The sequence below is a fragment of the Leiobunum rupestre genome, chromosome 10 (assembly GCF_980474605.1).
Source record: "Leiobunum rupestre chromosome 10, qqLeiRupe1.1.hap1, whole genome shotgun sequence".
Taxonomy (NCBI): domain Eukaryota; kingdom Metazoa; phylum Arthropoda; class Arachnida; order Opiliones; family Sclerosomatidae; genus Leiobunum; species Leiobunum rupestre.
Genome location: NC_143393.1, coordinates 48085132 through 48101925, shown reverse-complemented (window position 1 = coordinate 48101925; position 16794 = coordinate 48085132). Strand labels below are relative to the sequence as shown.

Here is a 16794-nt window from a genome sequence, read left to right as displayed (position 1 = left end):
TTGGGGGGGGATGAAAGGGGGAAAGCAGAGAGAGAGAGATAGAAAATCTTGCGATTACCTTTGGGGGATTGTGATAAGATATCAGATTCATTATCTCAATCCCCCAGGGGTAATCCTTCTCTCTATTACCTGCAAAAAGACTTTCCACGACCATATATAAAATAAACTGGTTGTCGTTTGAAAAGATCTTGTACGAATCAGTTCAAACCATATTCACAAATTCTGCATAATAGTAGATTATTAAAATTAAAATAAATGAAATCGCTAAATTATACATACCTCAAAGTCTTTGAATTAATTCATATAGTTAAGACTTACGTTAATGCGTTAACATTGGTATTTAAACTTTTATCTTCATGCTGTGCAGTTGTAATAACTTGAGTTTATTTGTTATGCTGCTTAAATTTGATGTTTTCAACATCTCAAAAAGGTGGCACTGAAATTGAACGTTACTTGTAGACTTCAGGTGATTTTTCAACAAATTACTTTTATCAGTGATGTTATGATACTTGATATTTTATTAGATAATGGCGAAAGACAGCACGGTGTTAAACTTTGCTTTCATTTAATGTTTGAACTTAAACGGCCTTACCTAAATTTGCAGTTCTATGTCGCAGCTTGTAATTTTGACTTTTGTTTCGGGTTTAAAACATTCAGTTTAAAACCAGATAAAATCAATAACAAACACCAAAATCCTTTAGGGTGTCAGATTAATTTTTGAAACCGAACCAAAATTTATATAAAATTCGCTAGAGGGGGGTAGGGCATGAGGCCAGAGGGGCTACGTCAACTTGAGCCATGATATTTATATTAGCGTATGAGTCCTCTTAACTTATGAGGATTTAACTATAGATTTATGGTTGTAAATTTATATATTTTTTATTTTTGTTTAATTCTAAGCCCATCTCCAAAATAAAATTTTCTAAACTGCTGGAGAAGGACGTCAATTTAAACTAGGAAACAAAAATATTTAAACGCTCTAATTGTTTAACTACTGGTGAAGTTAGGCCTTTTTGGGATTCATACAATATCGACTTCTTGAAACGTCTAAGTCTCTGGTTCCTGACGTTCCCCAACCTAGAGAAATTAAAAGTTTCAACCATTCGTGAAAATGACGATTAGTCAAACTGCTCCGAATTTATCCGGCACTGGAAACTATATCGAACCCGTTGGCAAATTTTTCTAAAGCTAACTCTTGGGAAGAATTTGTAAAAGCGAACGATTTACTTCGATTTGTTGATTTATACCTTAATTTTTTTCCGTTTTGTACGTGTGTATCTTTTAACATCTTAGTTTTTAGTAACATCATCTTTAACCTCTCTTTTTTTTCGCCTCACGATTCTGTCACTGCTATATCCGGCGAATAGTTTTGGGAATTGGCATCACCCGAGACAATAATTGTAGGACTATATTAACTTTTAAGTAATTCGTTCAGTGCTACAAATAGTTCCGTTTCTTAATACATACTTTCCTAACTATTTGTTTGAGATTAAATGCTGACTCGGTGGAGATAAACCATAAGCTATATTATATTTATGCTAAAACTCCAACGTCCTGCCATGTATGCGTGTTCGAAAATAATGTTTCCCTTACAGATCAACTTCGTCCCAATTAAATTATTTGTCTATCTCATTGCACCCAAGATATCTAATAATATAAGGAAACAGCCGTTTTCTGACTTAAGAATCGAGATAAAAGGAACTTGAAAACCTTATCAGTCATCATCAGGATTGTTTGTTTTTTAAATAAAAACCAATTTTTTCCCGTGTAACTAGTGGGCTTGAAATCTTATCACGGTAGCAAAACTCCGAGAAATTGAACTGGCGGAATTTGAGTTTAAAAACGTAAAAATCAAAGGTAAGAATTATTGCTCTCGTACACTCTTTTTTTATTTCAAAATTACTATTTTATATGATATTGAACACAAGAAAGCCAACCAAGAGAGCCGTTTGGAAGCATCATCGGGTCAGCAATGAGCGTAGCCTAGCAATAACTTAAGGACCTTCATACAAATAACGATCAAATATTTTTTAAATAAATTAATTAAAATTTGTACAAATGTACCTTCTAAGCAAAACCAACTCGGTCGGTATCTCTTAGTATGACATTACTTAAATAGACTACATTCTTATTTGACCATGCATCTCGCTTCAGTGCTTTCATACCTTTTTCGCTGACTTGTTTTACGGTAGAATTGCAACAAAGGTTTAACTTCTCATTTTCGATAACACATTATTGTAAAAAGTGGTTTGAATTCATGGTTAAATTAAAGAAGTATGTACATGAGTGCCCCAACATAACAAAAATAAAAATAAAACCTACGTACATTAAATTTGAATTTTCAGGCAATGTTTTGTTGAAAAATATTCTTAGGTTTATAAGAAATACGTACGTGATTGTTTCTATGATAGATTTACTTAAATATAGTTTATTTTTCAAAAATATATGATCTTCATCTGAATAACGTATCATTGTAGTAAAACGTTTCGTAGTAAGAATATCATTGAACAGATTCGAGTTCAATACCGGTTAGTCGTTTTGGAACACATTCGTTTTAACTAAATTTTATGAAAAATGGGATTTTAAGGGTGTTTCATTATTTACTCAAGTATAATTTCTTAAAAGAGTAACCAAAACGTAATGTAAGGAATGTACCGAAGATCCACTCCCCCATTTCTGGGTAAGCTTAAATGACACTGAATATTGAACAATGAAAATGCGGATCGTTAAAAAATATCTCCAAGCCTCTAAGTAATCAATTACTTTAAAATCTGGCGCGTAAGTATTTGGGTCAAAGCAGTTTCCCACGAAAACAAATAGGGAAAATATCATAAGTACCCCAACTCCAAACAGAATTCTAAATGACAAAATAAAATGACTCAGTGCTTAAATACAAGTTTATTTTCATTACATATTTATATTTTTATTCCCTTATTATATTTATAAAAATTGAAGTTGATCTTTTGAAACATACTTACTAAAAATAGGTTTCCAATCAAGGAAATTGCATCATTAAGAAACATCAGTTTCATGTTTATATCGAAATCCATTTTGTATAATTTCGCGTGATAACACCGTCAAATCGTATAAGGTACGATGTTAGTTTCGTATTATTTCTAATAACACTCTTAGGTCATTTTAATTTCAAAAGTTTTAATTTTTTGATCAGATGGCATCATTAGCCAAATTAGTACACTAAGGCTTGGAAATTTGTTTCGACAATTGCATTTTTGGAAAGAGAACTTCCAGGGCTTCAAAACATTAAAAACAAGCCCTCGTTCATTTGATTTTATTACTATCGACATTTCGTGCAACCAACAAAATGAAACAAGATACATGCAGTTGAAATCAGCGGGTGAAAAAACTTATCCAGGATATGGAGATCGAGTCGCAGGAAAAGCACATATTGTATGTTAGAAATACTTTTATAACTGAATTCTCCAGTGTCTCAAGCTCTATCGGAGCTAGACACAGATCGGGATGCGTTAACCACCATGGAGTGGAAAATAATAAAAAACCTGATAAGAGTGTTCAAACCATTTGAGGAAGCAACTAGACATTTATATGCGGAAGATTACCCAACATAATCAATGGTTTTTCCAGTGCTCCATTGTCTGCAAGCTGAATTAGTAAGGCAAAGTTCCTTTTGGAAAATATATGTTCCAGATATATTTCTAAAACGTTTGGGCATAAGATTCAAAGATTTTAGGAATGATAAGAATTTTATTCTAAGTATGCTTGTAGCTCCAAGGTATAAATCGGTTCTATTACAACGTCATGAAAAGAAGAAGGTCATTATGGTACTTCAGAATGTAATAGAACGACTTGTACTTCATAAAAACAGTGAAATGGAAACATACGATGAAAGGCCAGATGAACTTGACTAAGAAGAAAATTAAACTCTATGGAGTGCTTTGGATTCTAAAATCAAAAGGAAAAGTTCTAAAAATAACTTGATGTTAAGTTAAAAGTAACCGCCTATGGACTGCATTGTAAAGGATGATAAAATTAGCGAATAAGTAGATTAGTTCATTATGAAAAGGGATAAAAAAAAAGTTAAGTAAAAAATAAATATAGATATGGTTCCATATCAGGTTTTAAGAAGTACTATGACACGTAGGGATGCAACGGATAACCGGAACCGGAACCGGAACCGAGAAGAAACGGGTAAATTCTAGGAACCGGAACCGAAACCGGAACCGATAAAATCAAAATTTGATAACCGTATCCGGAACCGGAACCGATATTTGTAAAAAAATTATAACCGAAACCGGAACCGGAAACGAGCTTTTTTATTATTATTAACGATTTTTAAACGGTTCTATAACTTTTTTAATACCATTTAGCGCATGTTGAAATTTAGTACTTAATTTACTAATTTACTATTATTTGTTTTTCATATAAGCCCATCTTTATCCGCTATTTGCGTTTCTACGTAAGTGTCAAAGACACCGCCTTACGCATTCTCAATTGAAAATGGGCTAGTGACTCATCCACAAAATGTTTGCTTTGTAAACTGGCAATCCGTGATAGTTTTAGTTTTCTGTCTTCAGTCGGCAGCTCGGCATAATATCCCAAATGCAGCAATGGACGCAAATAAAATATTTGCCCGCTCCTGCTACTAGTGCGCCATGATTCCATCCGTGTGGGGCAGGTGTAATTTACGACCCCCTTCTGAACCAACTTAAAGGAGAAACGGCGGGAAAGCCAGTGGCGTAGATAACACCCCCACAAACCGCGCAATGGGTGGTGGCAAATTGCCTATGGGGCTGTGTACAGTGCAACCGCGCGTTGGATTTCCTCTTATCAACTCAAGTTAATGCTTTCAAATATTTATTTATATTTCTATGCCGAAAGGCCGTGTACCAGCAACAAGCGAGCCCAAACTTTATAAATACACAGCAATAACCGTCGCATAAATATCCCAACAACGTACATTGTGAAAGTAACATAGAATAGGGAGTCCTACTTTACTCAATTTGAAAAGAATCGAGACACGTGTTTTATAGCAGATCGTTATGCGTTAAACGCGGTAAATTCATAACTAAATTGTCTTTGCTGTTAATAGTTTAAATTTCAAGTTTGTAAGGTAAGGTTAATTTGTTTGCATACTTTAATCGCTGGCCTGGGAAGTTTTTATTTAGAAAATCTAAAATTGCAACTTTTACATTTACGAACGCTTATTGAACGAAATAATGTAGAATCCATTTCGAACGATATACTCGAGGGGTTCGACATTCTCCTGAAATGCGTATGAAATTTGAAAATCTTCAAATCTTTTCGTTCAGATTTGAAATTTAATCCGGAATTTCATAAATTTACACAATTTCCAAATTTTAGATGTCATTTGCAAATTTCAATGAGATTTGATAAGGATTTGCAAGTTTCAATGAGATTTGATAAGGATTTGAAAATTTGGATGAGATTTGATACAGTGCAGTCTTTCCCATTGGGCAAATAGGGCACTGCCCTAGGCCCCCAAGATTCTGAAGGGCCCCATTTTCAACTTTTGTAAGGTGAAAAAGATGAATCTTACAAATATTGTTTTTCACATTTTTTAAATTGTAGTATTGTCTATTTACATTTTACAAATTTTTAAACTATCTAAAACATATCTTTTCGTGATATAGACGGTGTAGACCGTCGCATTTTTTTTATTTGAACCAATATTTGAAGATTCGGGCGACGATGGACTTTGCATTGGAGGTTAAAAGCCTAGTTTTTCTTCTGCCTGCCCCCTTTAAATTAGGCCAACATGTTCAGCGGTTGGCCTACCACCGGGGTATTTGTGCTCCAATAAGTTTATTTAAAGGGGGACAGGCAGAAAAAAACCTAGGCCTTTAAGAAATTGTCTGGAATTATTAGGGGCCCCGCGTATCGCTTTGCCCAGGGGCCCCCAATCACGTAAAGACGGCCCTGATTTGATAGGGATTTGAGAATTTTAACGAGATTTGATAAGGATTTTAAAATGTTAATGAGATTTGATCGAGATCGCCATTTTAATATTTTAATAATTTGACTTTTTCGAAAATCTATAGCTCTTTCGAGCTCGGTTCGCATTTAGCCATTTCTCTCATTATCTCATAACGATTCATGGCGCTTCAAACCGTTTTCGTCAAAGTTTGAGAACCATGTTCAATCGTTTTGAGAAATCAAAATTAATTTTGAAAAGTATATTTTCATTTTTCAACGATCACTTTCTCGAAGTGGCTCAAAACAATTTCAAGTTGACCATTCCAAAACGGCGAAAAACCTTTTTCAAAAGCTAGTGTGAACCACGTTAATTATCTTCAAACCGTTTCAAAGAGCTTCGAAATCGTTTTCGTGACGTAAAACCACGTTTCTTCCATACAGATCCAAAACCGTTTCAAAATCGATTATAACGTGTGACCGAAGCTTATGAGAATCGGAAATTTTGATTGAAAGTAGGAAACATTACTGCAGTTCAATATTTAAATTTGAAATTATATAATTTTAAAGTGCCCAACGAAGACAGCGCATCTCTTTAAGGGATATCTTAGCTTCAATGGCGTAGCGTGTATTTCTTGCACCCGGGACCAACCATAAATTTGCCACCCTCCCCTCTATATTCGCAACTAAACAAATAATCGGTGAAAATTCTGCTCTGTTGATTGCCAAAGGATTCAAGTCGTTTAAAAATTAAAATTTTATTCTGTGTATTTTGCAACTCAGAACTGGTTAATGCCATGGTCAATATCAATTTGTACCTCTTGTTAGATTGGCAAGATACCCAGATTTAAAAATTAAAGAATTTAAAACAAAGTTCTGCTACTTCATGGTATACTTTTATTTAAAAATACTCGGGACGTTTCGGATCGAGGTCCTTCCTCAGCCGCGTCTAATCATATTATATGATTAGACGCGGCTGAAGAAGGACCAAAACTTGAAAGTACATCACTTCTACACCCGCCTCATCTTGAAACGGTGAAACCCTGGAATTTTCAAACAGAAGATTTCATTTCTACCCTACTTTACTGAACAAACAAAATAGCTAAATGCGCTTACGTGAGTTCGTTACGAGAGAATAGTAACAATCATTTTTTAATTTTTTTACAATGAGTCATCGAGATCTTGATTCTGAACGAGCTTGAGAGTCTGAACTCCAGTTTTCAAAATTCTACCAGAAATAACGGTTGTCAGGTGGTCAAAGACCAATTTATTAATTACTCAGACCAGTTTATTTATTCAAAATTTGTGGGATCACTGGTCACCGTGTCCAGTTTATTAAAAATAGATGACCAGTTTATTAATTCAAGGTTTCTAAAAGTTTTGATTTTCCCATTTACCGGATTTCTATGTACCGTGTTCGTTAAAAAATTATGTTACCAACATAATCTAACTTCTAAACATAGTATATGTTTTTTAGGCTCATAAAATGACATTAGAACATTTTATATGAGATAATTAATAATCTAGGGGTCACTGGTCATAAGGACCAGTTAAGAAAGAAACCTTATTTCCAAGGCTGACCAGAACCTTTGTTTTCAATGCTCCAGACGCTGATTGGCGTCATTTATCTTAATCGTTTAAAAATGTGGATTCACAATTCCTAAGGCCGCCACTGGCTTTGTATATAAAGCCATTTTGAAGCGTGTTATATAAATAAGATGGCGGTACGAGTTACCTCTAATTGTAGATTGCGATACAACAACAAAAAAATTAAATAAATAAAAAATTTAAAAAAAATTTAATGTTAAATGTGTAGGGAAGAAAATAAGTATAAATATGGATACTTTGTGGGCAAAATTTGATCAAAGATTTGGTGTTAAAAATTGGAGGAGCAGTGGACTGTGATTTGAAAGGCTGAATGACTTCATTCTGTTGTTCGCAGGATTATTTTTCAATACTATTTCAATGAATTTGACATATTAATCAACAATAAAAATGAGAAAAATATTAAAAGTTTAATGGAACAACAATTACAAAAAATACCAAACCTTAACAAAATAAATAGTCCCTTTAGGGCTGCAGCTATAACGAGCTCTAAATAGAGGCCTGCGCCGATCTGATATGGGTCGGCGGCGGCATTTGACCCTAAATATACCGGCGGCGGCGGCGGCTTACGCAGGCGTTTAGTCCTACGGCGGCGGCGTCTTCGGCGTGGCCAAATTGACCGGCGGCGGCGGCGTACGCCGGCGTTTGTATAAATTTTAGAGCTATTTCTTGTAGCGACAGTTTAAAAAACACGCGACCAGAAGGGCAAGGGCAAATACCAACTCGTACTAGTCCTTCCATGGACTAATTAATGTTCTTCGCGCAGGGACGCCCCTTTTCCGAATATTTGCTTCGGGCGATTGTTAAATGTGTGCTCTGGCGGCGGAGTTATGAACTAACTAACTAATGATAACCGGGGAAGAAGGAAAATGGGTGAGGGGAGGGAAAACAAAAATTTAGCCCAGCAGCTGAAAACACGTGGGACTGGCTTAATTTGTAAAACGTTTGTTTAATGTGTTAATGTGCGAAGTACATTAATTAGTACATGTACCTTCCGAGGTAGACCACTGGCCTGACGCCAAACGACCTCCAAAATTATTCGCAGTTCTGCCGGGTCGAAATTCGGTTGAAGGCTCGATATTGGCTTTTTATATTTTTGGTCGTGCTCCACGATAACGCTCTGCAGTGGCGTAGACAAGGAGGGTTCAATGTCAACCCCCTGGGCCTACCTTGACTATACTAAATTGACACCCCCTTCTCGACACCCCTCTTAATATTAACATTCTTGGACCCCCTTTGACGAATAAATCCGAGTTACGAATAATATCATTTTTGCTGCCGAAGGTTATCATCGCACGGTGAACATACATATTGCTATTCTGATATGTTATTTTCCATTTAAATATAATTTAAGATATTATGATGTGATTTTATAAACGTATTGGACGTCTAAAATGCAGTATATCAAATGCTTAATTTATTGAATTTCAAGTAAAAAATTATTATCAGTCTCGGATTGGCCATAGAGGTAACCTGCCCGATGGCGTGGATCCCATGGACAGTTCATGAAGTGGGCCTCCGTAAACATGGTAGCGTTATAGTTGTTAAAGCTAGGACCCTAAGTCTCCTAGGAACCAAAAAAATTAGACCCAGTCCGCCACTGATTATTATAATGCAATTTTAGAAAACATATCGATAAACCAAGCAACATTAAAATTTAAAGATTATTAAAATGTGGATAAGCCTTGGTTATATTAGTGACTCTCTCTATAGCCAAGATAGCAATGCTGGAATCTATGAATTACAAGAATTGTGTATATCGAACCATTTTTTTAAAGATCTCCAAGTATTTTATCGCTGGTCCTACAGTCTTAAATTTGTAAGCCTTGACGTGATCTGTAATTCTTCAAGTACTGTGAAAATACAGTAATCTCCCGGTTTACTTTCTGCTTTTCCAATCTGTTAAGGTAAACACACGCTCTTGTCAAATTTCTAACTGCCTTAACGGGCTCATCTTTTTGCAGTTCATATAGCTCGGTGACATACTTTCCAGAAATCTCTGTAGACCCTTCTTCCATTTCATTGTCAAGCAATTGGTTTCCGAAATATTTTATTATATGTCTAGGATCGAAACTTGGGAAGAGGCGTTGTTATTCGCCCAATGGATGGGGAATTTTTGGAAATAAAACTCCTCCTACAAGTTTCTTTATCATTGAAATATTGATCTTATGATTGTCGGTAACAAGTCGTACAATCAAAAACCCACAATCTTCAATTTTACGAACAGCCATACAAGTTATAAATACAGATAGCGCCCGTGCTTCGAAAAGAAAAAAGCTCCTGGTATGATGTAAGCCCATGAATTAAAAAATAAAATCACAACAGTTGATTTGCTACTAGTTTGCTTGGGAGTCTCAATTTCAGCAGCATATATTATATCTGCTATCGAAGTGTTTTGTAGTATCTTTTAATCCAAAAATTGGATCCAGCTTCTTGTCATAGATTAACTGGTGTTTAATGGACATCTCATCGATTATTAAGGATACAAAGGTTTCCTGTGGAATCAATTTATTTGCTTCAAACAGGAGTTTTTCCTTGATGGCTTTTGTTACTCCTGTTTCACCATAAATTTTGCAACAAATCTAGTATTAGTTAACTTTGCCATTAATTTATAATGGTCTCATAATTTAGATAGCGTAGGCCTGTAGTTGATAGTATGGGCAGCTTAGAGTAGTTGTGACTATGTGCACAAACTGCACATTATTATAGCTATTTTTTTAAAGAAAACCGGTATAAACTCACAATGTCAGTCAGTCTCTAGCCAGCTATCATAAGTGTAACATCATGTTTTCATTATGCTTTGTTTATACAGGGTGTCTTAATTTGATCGGCCCCGGCGTTTTTCTCAAAAACTATAGTTGCTAGAAATGTGAAATTATCAGGATATACTCTCTCGGGGAGGACCCTTTTCTATTTGGAATTTTCAGAAAATTCGTGAACTTTTTCACCGTTTTGAAATTTTTATTTTTTTGAACGATAGGTGGTAGACGAAAATTTTCAATACACAAGTTGTAGTGCGTACTCGAAAACCTTCAAGGAAATTGGTTTGGTCAAAAACGGACAATTTTTCGTTGAAATAATACATCATGAAAAAAACCAGTTGGTACTACCCAAAAAGGTTTACGTCTCATGAAAAAGAAAGAGAAACCTATCTAATTTGAAATAATCGTATGTTTGTCAAGATAAAAAAGGGACTGTTTTTAAGCCAAATCATTTCAAATAATTTTTTAGAGACAATACAATTTACATAGTAGAATTCTAGAATTCAAGCGTCTTATTTGGGGCAAGAATGTTGCAACAAGTCCACGAAACCGTCTAATTTATGCCAACTGAATTTCCCACTTGTTTTTTATTTTGCACTACTCTGTCGCTTAAAGTGTGGCTCCATTTTAGTATTTAACGAGACACAGCTTCGTTTTAAAGTCATTCTCTGAACGTACTCCAGTAAAATAAAAAGATGCATCGTTATGTGTTAGAATTTATAGCCCGATGTACCTAGTAACAGAGACCATACCACCGGAGGCCTATCATCATAGTGCCCTACGCCAGCGTCCAGCTAGACCGGACAGGTGACAAATCCAACATGTGTAGTAGTACCCTTCTACTGATGGTCGCACCTTTGACGCAAGCCACTCAACCCAGCAGAAGGTGCAGCAATGGGTGGACCAATCCCCACTTCGCACACAGCAGTGGGATTAAGAGTGGATGCTATAGCAACTCCAGCCGACACCCTACCTACGTAGGTAAAGAGTGAAACCCTTTGGAAAGAGCTCCTAAAGGGGAACGACGAGCACACAGCAGCCCAAGTAACCCGGCACAGCTGGCACCGGAGATCCCGCTGTGAGTTCCAAAGGCCGGGAAACAGGACCGCCGCGCCCTCATACGGAGGCCCGCAGCCCCACAGTAGGCTACCCAATCCGCCGAGGCGACCAGTTTGCACGGACCCTCTCCGTTAGCCTGGGCCGAAACCCAGTATCCAGCCCCTACCTGACCGAAGTCGGAGGTGGAGATAGGACCACTTGACCAGAGCTAACATCTCCCAGTGTGCCACTGCCCTTATGGGTTACAAGAGCCGGACCCCGACTCCCCGGTAAAGCCACCAGTTATTGCACACCCTGACAGACGTCCAAATCACCACACTGTTCTCCGTGCTGTCCGTGACTTTGAAAACGAAGGCAACGTGAATCACAGATTCCGCGGACCTGGCCATGACAACATCAACATGGAAGACACAGTCATCGTCTACTTTGTCGCCTACCCTCGAGCAAGCATAAGAATGGCCTGCTCTGATTTGGACTTGTCAAAGTACTACGTTTGGAGTGTCCTTGACCGTCATAACTATCACCCATTTCGTGCCACCAAGCACTTTACGATGGTGATCAGCGACTTCGGCTGGATTTCTGTAACTGGTTTTGTACCATGGCTGCACTGGGGATTTCCTCGCCACACTCAGGTACAATTCCATTTAAACGTCTGGGCTGGTCTTCTGGGAGATCACGTTATTGTGACATTTTTTCTTCCGCGTAGACTCAATGGGCAGAACTACCTGGCCTTTCTACGAAATGAAGTCGCAGACGAGTTGGAAGATGTGCCATTAGTCGAGGTCTCACGCCTTTGGTTTCAGCATGACGGTGCACCTGCCCACCAAGAAAGACACGTCGTGCAGTACCTTGACAACGAGTTCCCTGGGCGATGGATAGGCAAGAACGGTCCAGTACGATGGCCTCCGAGGTCCCCAGATTTCGCACCGCCGGAATTTTTCCTGTGGGGATTCGTCAAGGAGGAAGTTTTTAAAACGCCTGTCACTAACGAAGAAGATCTACGGCAGAGAATCATCGCAGCGTAACTCGTAACTCCCGAGATGGTTTGTGCTTCGTTTCAAAATATGCTTCATCGCGCACGGATTTGTATTGCAGCGGACGGTGGAATTATTGAACCTCATTTAAAATAAGACGCGTTAATTCTGGAATTCTACTATGTAAATTGTATTTTCTCTAAAAAATTATTTAAAATAATTTGGCTTAAAAAAACAGTCCTTTTTTATCTTTGCAAACATACGATCATTTCAAATTAGATAGGTTTCTCTTTCTTTTTAATGAGACGTAAACCTTTTTGGGTAGTACCAACCTGTTTTTTTTTCATGACGTATTATTTCAATGAAACTTTGTCCGTTTTTGACCAAACCAATTTCATTAAAGGTTTTCGAGTACGCTCTACAACTTGTTGATTGAAAATTTTCGTCTACCACCTATCGTTCAAAAAATAAAAATTTCAAAACGGTGAAAAATTTCACGATTTTTCTGAAAATTCCAAAAAAAGGGTCCTCCCCGAGAGAGTATATCCTAATAATTTCACATTTCTAGCAACTATAGTTTTTGAGAACAAGTTGGCAAGCCAAAATATACCTCTCCTCGGAAGAATTATCCCTAGTGGTATTAATTTCTCGAGATAACCCTTAAAGATATATAAAATTTTAATTAAAATTAAAATAATTGAGACGAAACGACCAATTTTAATTTATTCAGAATATCATAAGTTAAGTAGTTACAACAGTGAGTTAGACGTACTATAACAATGCACAATTGAATTAAACCCTTTTTACAGTAAAAGTTTATCAGTTGAATATAATACGAAGCAAATTTTAATGAAAGAAATATCTACAGAGGGTATTTATTTATTTTTCGCTTACGAAATACTATAGCCACACCTTTAACGCTCATTTTATTTCAACACTTGTCCTTGATGAAGATACCGTAGAATAGCCATTTTCGACATCTGGTAGTGGACGACTCGTAGACTTCCAGTTGACGTTGTGACACATACCGCATGAAAAAGACCAATGCCGTCCAATTTCCAATATCATATATTGACTCGCAAACCCAGGAAACCAATGACTGTATTAGGAATCGTAGATATCCAAATATCCACACCAAATGTATTAACAAGTGTGCCGGAATAAATTGAAGAAGTTAAAGATGAACTTGGGAGAGCTATTTGGTTTGGGTACCGACTGAAAAATACCTACCGGTGCGGGACTACGGTGACTTTTAATATCGCGAAATTAGTGGAAACGGATTTGAAAACAAACAACTTTTAATTTAACTTAAAGATTATTAAAATTGAATAAAGTACAGTCGCGGCAGCCACAATTTTTGGAGATGGCTGGCAAAGATGTTGTACGTGAGAGGAGTAGAGTCCTTCTAGTGAGAGAAGATTTTTGGCGCGTGAAGTATTGGTATTGTTTATGGTCCTCGGGTAACTGGAGTTGGGGGAGGGGTGGCTTGGTTTTCTCGGAAAAGACAAAACGACCAAGTATCACACCCATCTTTTCCTCGAAAGGGTCATAAAAGGGCGAAATTCCAAAATGAACGCCAGAGGTGCCTAGCTTTGACTGTCCAGTTCCCCGAAGTACCCATGGAAATAAAAGCGAGGCTAGAGGATCCCACTAGCGAGGCTAGCGTCAACGTTTTTCGACAATAGCAAGAGAAAGAATACAATTTTAAAAAAAGGAACAGTTCACAAATTATTATATTTTTACAGTTCGGGGCTTCGTTGATTGTGATAATAATAGTTACGTAAGAAAAGTTATACACGAAATTATTGAATTATTTAACAACTAGAAGCAAAAACCTTACCATCAACAAAGCACAAAGAGCCACTTGACTAAACGCAACCTCGAATATCAATAAACGTTAAATGAACGCCTTCGCTGTATTGCAACTATATTTAAGACGATTATAAAACCCGTAAATAAATAACAAAAAACTAACAAAGTGGATCGCCCTTTAACCCTCTTATCTCTGCTGACTGCGCTAAAACAAGATTTGACCTTTAAAATTTCATACTTAAAAAATATAGACTTTAAAAACCATTAATATACTATTCCCCTAAGCTGAGTTTATAATTTTCAAAGCAACGTAATGTGTATCGGTGGTTCTGTGGTAGAACATTCGCCTGTCATATAGAAGGGATCGGGTTCGAATCCTGGGCGGCGCATTCTTCTTAATCAACAGAGAAGACGTTACATTAGAATATCTTCGATCCAATAATTTAAATGGAACACAAAATTTCGTTCTATTTTAAAAACAGAAATTTAGTACTTTGTTAATTTGCAATAAACGCTTCCGCTTAAGCTGAGCTTATAATGTTCTTTGAACCGTAGCATGTATCGATGGTTCTGTGGTAGAACACTCGCCTGTCATGCAGGAGGGCTCGGGTTCGAATCCCGCCCACGGTTTAAAATAATTTATTTTACATAATTTATATGAATAGATAAATTGGCGCTAATATCTTTATAACAGCGGCAAGGACCTTTGTCAAGGCAGTTTTCTAAAAACAGTACGTATTAATAAGCATCGGTGTCTCGTTGGTAGAGCACTCATATGCTATGCAGAAGGGTCCGGGTTCAAAACACGTCCGATGCGATCACAAATTGATAATAGGACGTAAGCCGTGAACGTTTGGTGGACACCCCAGCTTATGGACGTTAAGACGTTTATCGTAACCCTCAGCATACGGTCCGTCCGAAAAGTCAATACATAGACGTTGTAGAGTAGAATACACACATATACGAAACACAAACGTTACACAAACATTTCAAAAACACAACAAGTCACAAATATACATTAACATTACAACAGCAACATAACGAAAATGGCTATTAAGTCACAACTGTCGCGACAGTGAACGTTGACGAACAAAATACCAAAACACCCCAAACGCAAATATTATCCATTAACGCTCACCGTCACGGCAGTTTTGCCACAATTTAATTTCAAAGAAACTGTGTACGCAGTGATTACGCTTTGTATCAGAACAGACACACACACACACACACACACACACACATACACTGTGATTATATAACCCCTCCTAGGTCAAGGGGGGCGTATTCAATATACGCGTTTGGACGATTTTCCGAAACGGCTCAGAGAGAGAGAGAGAGATAGTGACGTCATACGTGGGCGACTCACATTTATGGGGTAGCCTATTTTTATATACGAGTGTCTGTCAAAAGCCAAATAATCAGGTAGAGGTTCAAGCACCTTAATATTAGGAACAACTGTTTTAATATTTATTTATTGTAAATTATAACTACGTTTTTATTTTTAACCCAATATATAATATGAAATGTATTATAGTTATTCTTAGCATTTATATTATTATTTAATATATATCTGTAATAGAATATAACATAATCACACGAAACAATTATATATGTACTAATTACATATATACTTTTTATTTATATTATATTCTATTTACTTATTGTTATATACTATTTATTTTTATGTATAGCTTTTCCTATACTATCCTGAATAATTTTAAAAATATTTAATGGTTTTTATTAATAGATAGTTTATGGTATGGTTACATATGAGGCTTGAGTTCAATATATTTTGGTTTAATATCCTTTTAATCAAGAGTACATTTTAATATAAAACATTATGGTTGTGCTCATCACAATAACTATAATATTAAATCTCTAGCAGTTTTTAAAATACTGCTCAATTAAGCGTACGTTTCAATCAAAGAAGATGGTAAAATGCCTTAACAAAACATTTCCTATATGATTAAAAATGTACTAATTTCCAATTACAATCATTTACACAATTACAGTTCTTAATTAAAAATACATATGATAAAGTTGAGAACATTTGATTGAGTTATCAGTCATTTTTATTAATACTTGACTTTAAGGAACATTTTTCTCATAAGTATATATACACCCTTTCACTAAGGTACCGCACATTGAAAGCATTGGTAAAATCTTCATTATTCCAGTAAACCTTCTTTTTCCCCATAAGCTGCTTTATTCAGCAAAAAACGTTTGTGTAAAACATCTTTCGTAATACAGCTTCTCATATTTGGTTTTTCCTACGCCAAGTTGTTTCACATCTTTTATTAATTTGGAACTAGAGATTCTTTCGAGTGATAGCCGTGTCATTAAAATTTTGTTTTTGAACTTGTTTAGTGGTTTTCTTACGTTGCTATAACGGTTTTCCTACTTTTTGCAGTGCATCAGAACTTTGTTTTTCCAGAGATGCTTTTGTAAAAACATTCATGTTTTTTCCATCTTTCACTATCTCTATCACCCGTTGAATTCATAAGGTTGAGTGAAAAATAAATTTGCATGTTTCCGTGATACTACATGTAGGAACTTCATACGTAACATAGTTGGTTTCAGTAATTCTAGGAAATTTGATAAGATTCACAATATCAGGAACGTCTTAAGTTACAGTAATATAACTAGAGTTTAAAATTCCCGAAAATCTGATA

General features: G+C 36.2%; 1 protein-coding gene across 1 annotated transcript; it reads left to right on the top strand.

The window, feature by feature from the left end:
* The first annotated feature begins 11887 nt into the window (after positions 1-11887).
* On the top strand, positions 11888-12361 carry LOC149926085 (uncharacterized). The gene has a single exon (XM_090161857.1). It carries the CDS (start codon positions 11888-11890, stop codon positions 12359-12361), a length of 474 nt encoding a protein of 157 aa, XP_090017983.1.
* Positions 12362-16794: the final 4433 nt, after the last annotated feature.

Bases quoted from the DNA above. Each gene is read 5' to 3' on its own strand.
- LOC149926085 (XM_090161857.1), top strand. From the start codon at position 11,888: ATGGTGATCAGCGACTTCGGCTGGATTTCTGTAACTGGTTTTGTACCA.